The following is a 5,621-nucleotide window of genomic DNA, read 5'->3' as shown; positions in this document are numbered from 1 at the left end:
GCGGAGGGCCAGAAGATTGTGTCTGCGTTTGAGCGACTGCGCCGGTTTCTGGAGGAACAAGAGCGACTCGTGCTGGCCGAGCTGGGAGAGGTGGAGAGCAGGATTGAGAAGAGTCAGGGGGAGACTGTCACCCACCTCTCCGAGGAGATTTCCCGTCTCAGCAGCCTGATCAGGGAGCTGGAGGGGAAGTGCCAGCAGGCCGCCAGTGACCTCCTGCCGGTGAGGCACATGACATGTCTCCAGTCCCAGTGCAGGGGAGGGAAAGGGCTAAACCTTGGGTCTGCTGGGACCAGGTGCATAACTGAGGGGGGGCGACAAGGGCAACGGCCCCTGACAGGCACGTGGTGGCAGTGATGGGAGATGCAGAATATCAGCCCCAGCTGCTGCTGCCCTGCGCATGTCCACTGCCCAAGGTGCATGGTTGCCCTATTACACCTCTTGGGGGGTCACAAAATCAGGGCTTGTAAAGGGGATGAATTTTCCCCAGATCCTGTGTGCAGCACTCCAAGTCTGAGGACAAAGTGCGTCCCCTCGGGCAGGGGGTCCCCGGTGTGGGGCATTGCACTGAGCTCACTTTTCCATCTTTGTCTCTCCCTTTAGGGCATGAGGAGCAGGCTGAGCAGGTACGTGGCTCCACCTGACTCCCCATAGGGGGAAGGGTCCTGGGGAAAATGCAATGGGCACATCCCTGCAGGGCACCACAGCACAGCAAGCGCTGGGACTGTCCCTGAGGTGGGAAGCATGAACGTCCCCCTCTTCTCCTCGGGGAAGTGTCGGCTTTGGGCACTGGCAGCCTGAAGACTGCAAGGTGTAATCTGGGCCTTCCCCCTCTTGTCCCCGGGGAATAGTCCTGGCCACCAGAGCTTGAGCCAACTACCCGTGAAGTCTCTGCTCCTTTCTGATCCCAGGAAATGTCCTGGACATTTTGGAGCTGAAGAAAACATCCCTGATGGGGATCGGTCCCTTCTGGGGGAGCTGCCACTGCCACCGTGGGCAACTGGTGCCTCCCGAGTCAAGTGGGTGGCATCGGCTGTGGGGCCAGAGCTGGCGAGCTCTCTCAGCACCACCGGCCCTGTCATGTGGGGCACGTTCCCCCCTCCCCGTGCTCCTCCTATGCATCGCCTGTGACTGCCACTGTCTGTGCTGCCCCTGCCCCTGTGGCTGAGGCACGTGGCCAGAGTCAGTATCTAGGTCCCTCCATCCACCCAATGTTTCTACCATGTAGCTGAGCTGCAAAAAGAAAATCAAATAACATGGACTAGTTTTTCCCAGGTGCAAGAAGGAGCAGTTCCAGCTGCCAGAGGGGATTTACCCAGAGCTGGAAACAAGACTCAGCATCTTGTCTGGACAAACGCTAGCTCTACAGGAGACTTTGAAGAAGTTTCAAGGTACTGAGAAGGGGGCTGCGAAAGGGAAGAGGGAGTTGTCCTTGTTGAGGAAGAAGAGACAAGCAGTTGGTTTGAATTTGGAGGCAGCATCTTTTTTAATTGGGAGATGAACTAAACGTGCTGGACTGATATCGCAGGTAACAGGAATGAAGACACGAGGCCAGGGCCTCTCTCTGCCTTTGCATGAATCGCTGATGAACCAGGGCTCCTCTGGGCACCCCTTTGTCCCGGGTGCAGAGCCACAGGGCCCCTGCGGCTCCAGCGCTGCTCAGCATGGGCACCTGCAGCTGGGGTGGTGGGAGCTGCGGGCCCTGCCCCACTCAGAGCGAGCCCCCAGTGCCTCATGTCAGGCCACCAAAGTTGAGAGCTGAAATTAAATATGAGGCAGGCTGTCAGGTTTGGAGCCTGCTGGCTTGACCCCAGGGAGTGCAGGGGGAAGGCTCCCAAGGGGCAGGAGAGGAGCAGGGAGGGAGCAGAGCAGGCAGGTGGGGGGCGGCCCGGGTGAAGCTGCACCTCTGGTATCCTGCACCCCCACAGGGGCCGCTGGAGCAGAGGGCCACTCTGTCTGGACCCCTGGACTTCCCCAGCCAGTGCAAGCTCTTACCTGTTTCCTCAGCCAGTGAACAAGAGAGCTGTGAAGCTTATCCTCTTCCCACAGGCTCCCCCTCCACCCCCGCTGCTTGTCCTTTTCTGTCACTCAGTCCCTCACCCCAGTGTCTAAGGGGGCAGGACGGGCTGGGCACTGAGCTCCCCTGGAGCCGTGGCTGTTATATTTTCTCCCCTTACTCCTGTGCCCGCACCTGCAGCTCCCTCCCGCCCGGTCCTGGGGGAGGAGGCCGTGCTGCAGGGGAGCAGGGAGATGTAGAGGCAGCTTCTGCAGCCACAGTCCCAGCAGCAGGGGAGGAGCTTCCCCGGTGTGTCTGCTCCATCTCAGGGGCTCAGGACCAAGGCAGGTCTAAGCCAGGAGCATGAACCAGACACCACAAGTCTGATATCTGTGCCCCTTTCCCCTGCAGAGACTCTGGCGTCCACCTTGGAGAAGGTCAAAAGGGTACCAAAGGGATCATACACAAAGGGTAAGCACTGGGGAGCTGTGGAGTTTAACACAGTGATCCCGCAGAGCCCACGGCCGCCCCTGGACAAGAGGCAAACCTTCTCCCAGCCCAGCACCAACCCCCCTGTGCTGGGGCCTGGGGCACTGGGCTGGGATTTTCCTGTCCTTGCCTATGAATTGTGTCCTCCCTTTCCCCAGGGCAGGGGCTCTCCCTGTGCCCGGCTGAGGAGCTGCGGGGCCGTCGCTGCTCAGCCCCTGGGCCCAGGGCAGAGGCAGCTCTGGGGGCCCAGAACAGTCGGAGGCAGGACGGGGCTGCTGGGGAGGGCGAGGAACGGCCCCGTCTGCCCCGGGCTGAGCTCTGCCCTGACGCTGCGATTCCTTCTGCCAGCGATGGTGACTCTGGATCCAGACACGGCAAATCCCTACCTTGTCCTTTCTGCGGATCGGAGAAGTGTGAGATGGACAGACACACGGCAGCCTGTGCCTGACAATCCTGAGAGATTTGATGTGAACCAGTGTGTGCTGGGCCGGGAGGGATTCACCTTGGGGAGACACTGCTGGGAGGTGGAGGTGGAGGTGGAGATGTGGCGGGGAGACTGGGCAGTGGGGGTCACCAGAGAGTCTGTGAGGAAGAAGGGATGGGTCAGATTGAGCCCCGAGGAGGGGATCTGGGCAGTGCAGCGCTGTGGGGATCAGGTCCAGGCTCTCACGGCCCCTGCTCCCACCCGCCTGTCCCTGCGCCGGGTGCCCAGGAGGGTGCGGGTCTGTCTGGACTGTGCGGGGGGGCAGGTGTCGTTTCTCGATGCTGACACCGAGGCCCCGATCTTCACCTTCCCGCCGGCCTCCTTCGCTGGGGACAGAATCCGGCCCTGGTTCTCGCTCTGGGCGTCGGGGCCTGGGTCCGAGCTGAGACTGTGCCATTGAGTGATGGGGGAACAGCCGGGGAATGGACCCCCCACGTGGGGAAACGGGCCGCTCTGGCTTCCCATTCTCTATGACCCCGGAGGAGTCCCCTCTACCCGCCCCTGTCCCCTCCTCTCTGCCCCGGGGAGCTGCCCAGGTGCAAGGTGCTGTTTGCACCCACAAGCCCATCCCGTTGCAGCAGGCAGCACCAGACCGGTCTGTCCTGGCACTCGGTGGCCCTGGAGGACTCGAGCACGGCCACCAGAATGGGCCCTTGGGGATGCCACCGGCTTTGGTGCCACCACCCTCTGCAGTGCCAGCATCCCAGGGCTGGGGCTCAGGGCCAAGTGCCTCTGGGTGCCCTTTGCCCAGAGTCCGGCTGGGGCTGGGGCTAGGGGTGGGAGGCTGCCTGGGGTTTGCAATGGCTTTCACTCCCCCTTTTCTCTCCCTTCTTCTCCCCTGTGCTGGCTCCTTGCTCGGGCTCACACAGAGGACGTCCCATGCAAGTTAGACACTGCTTTTCCTGGACCTGGTCTTGGGCCTTTGGCCTTCTTCACCACGAGGCCGCTCAAGCTGGGCCATGCTCTTATTTACCCACAAGCCTCCTCCCTCCCTTGGGGCAGCCGCGTGGCACCGATGGTGGCGCAGGAACTCCACTAACCTTCATGGAGGTGTTTTCCACCTCCAGATGTTGACCACACAAACTGGGATTGGAGGTAAATTAGGGCTAAAAAGTGAAAGCATTTGCAACTTTTATTTTCTCCAAACCAGTTTTTAGGCAATTCTTAGCCCAACAGGAGAGTTTTATGCTGGAAATCTTTTGGGTTACAGCAGGCTCACCTAGAAGTGCTCTGTGTTTCCAATTATTAGGTAGTAGATTAACAAGCTTCCCATGTTGTTTCCATTGTATTTGTCCTTGCTGCCTCCCCACAAAGGATGAACAACCACTTTCACCGGGAATCAAAGGGTTTCACCCAGGGACTCTTGACAGAGCAACAGACCGTCAGAGCCGTTTACAAAAAGGAAACATCCAGCTCATGCTCTAGTCCAGGGGTCAGCAACCCCTGGCACGTGTGCCAAGCATGACATACGAGGCCATTTTGCTCAGCACACCACTGCCAGCCTGGGCTCTAGGCAACTGGTGCCAGCCACAAAGCCCAGGCCTCTCCCGGCAGGCAGCTGGGCAGCTGCAAGCCCTGCAGCAAGCAGACTGGGCTCCGTGGCTGGCAGCAGCTACCCAGAGCCTGGGCTGGCTGCAGCCAGGAGGCTGCAAACATCTGCTCTGGGCTCTGGCATCAGCTCCATACCAGCAGGTGCACACGAGGCTTGTAGTGGATGGTGGGGGAGGCCCCTGAGGCAGCGCAACCCCGGCCTCTCCCCAGCTGCTGGCACAGAGCTGATGACTCGGCTGCAGGGCCCGGCGCAGCTGTTTGTAGCCAGCGTCGGCTCTGGGCAGCTCCACGGCCCCAGCATCAGCTCCGTGCTGGCCGTGGCTCTGGGCAGCTCCATGGCCCCAGCATCAGGTCCGTGCTGGCAGCGACTGCACGTGCACCTCAGAGCGGACAGCCCCAGTCCCTATCCCCACCATCCGATCCAAGGCATGAAGCTGATGCTAACCACTGAACGATCTGATAGGAAATGGTAACGAATGAGAGCACCCGAAAGAACAGAGAAACTGATCTAAGAAAAGAAGTAAAGAAGTAAAGAGTAAAGAAAAGATAAATGAGGACAGGATCTGAGATAAGAGAAGAGCTGAAGAAGCAGGTTTCATAGATTCATAGATGTTAGGGTCGGAAGGGACCTCAATAGATCATCGAGTCCGACCCCCTGCATAGACAGGAAAGAGGGCAGGGTCTAGATGACCCCAGCTAGATGCTTATCCAACCTCCTCTTGAAGACCCCCAGGGGAGGGGAGAGCACCACCTCCCTTGGGAGCCCGTTCCAGATTTTGGCCACTCGAACTTTTTCATAGTTTCACAGTTGGTAGGGTCGGAAGGGACCTTGACAGATCATAGAATCATAGAAGTAGGGTCGGAAGGGACCTTGTAGATCTTCAAGTCTGACCCCCTGCCTGGGCAGGAGGAAAACTGGGCTCAAATGACCCCAGCCAGGTAGGTAGGCATCGAGCCGCTTCTTAAAGACCCCCAGGGTAGGAGCCAGCACTACTTCCCTTGGAAGTTGGTTCCAGATCCTAGCCGCCCTGACTGTGAAGTAGTTCCTACGGATGTCTACTCTAAACCTACTCTCCAACAACTTGTGGCCGTTATTCCCTGTTA

The 5,621-nt window shown here is 59.3% G+C and overlaps 1 protein-coding gene across 1 annotated transcript; it reads left to right on the top strand.

Annotated features, from left to right (window-relative positions):
• The first annotated feature begins 83 nt into the window (after positions 1-83).
• On the top strand, positions 84-4,834 carry LOC102377469 (tripartite motif-containing protein 15-like). The gene is made up of 5 exons (XM_025195570.1): positions 84-219; positions 601-623; positions 1,273-1,388; positions 2,405-2,464; positions 2,831-4,834. The coding sequence occupies exons 2-5, from the start codon at positions 604-606 to the stop codon at positions 3,364-3,366; spliced, it is 732 nt and encodes a 243-aa protein (XP_025051355.1). The 5' UTR covers positions 84-219; positions 601-603; the 3' UTR covers positions 3,367-4,834.
• Positions 4,835-5,621: the final 787 nt, after the last annotated feature.

The sequence above is a fragment of the Alligator sinensis genome, unplaced genomic scaffold (genome assembly GCF_000455745.1).
Source record: "Alligator sinensis unplaced genomic scaffold, ASM45574v1 scaffold1776_1, whole genome shotgun sequence".
In the NCBI taxonomy this organism is placed as follows: domain Eukaryota; kingdom Metazoa; phylum Chordata; order Crocodylia; family Alligatoridae; genus Alligator; species Alligator sinensis.
This window is presented reverse-complemented; position numbering and strand designations above follow the sequence as displayed.

Excerpts from the sequence above, each read along its gene's own strand:
- LOC102377469 (XM_025195570.1), top strand. The coding sequence starts at position 604 with ATGAGGAGCAGGCTGAGCAG. Across the intron at positions 624-1,272 it reads ATGAGGAGCAGGCTGAGCAG|GTGCAAGAAGGAGCAGTTCC; the intron begins GTACGTGGCTCC and ends AGTTTTTCCCAG. Across the intron at positions 2,465-2,830 it reads AAAGGGATCATACACAAAGG|CGATGGTGACTCTGGATCCA; the intron begins GTAAGCACTGGG and ends TCCTTCTGCCAG.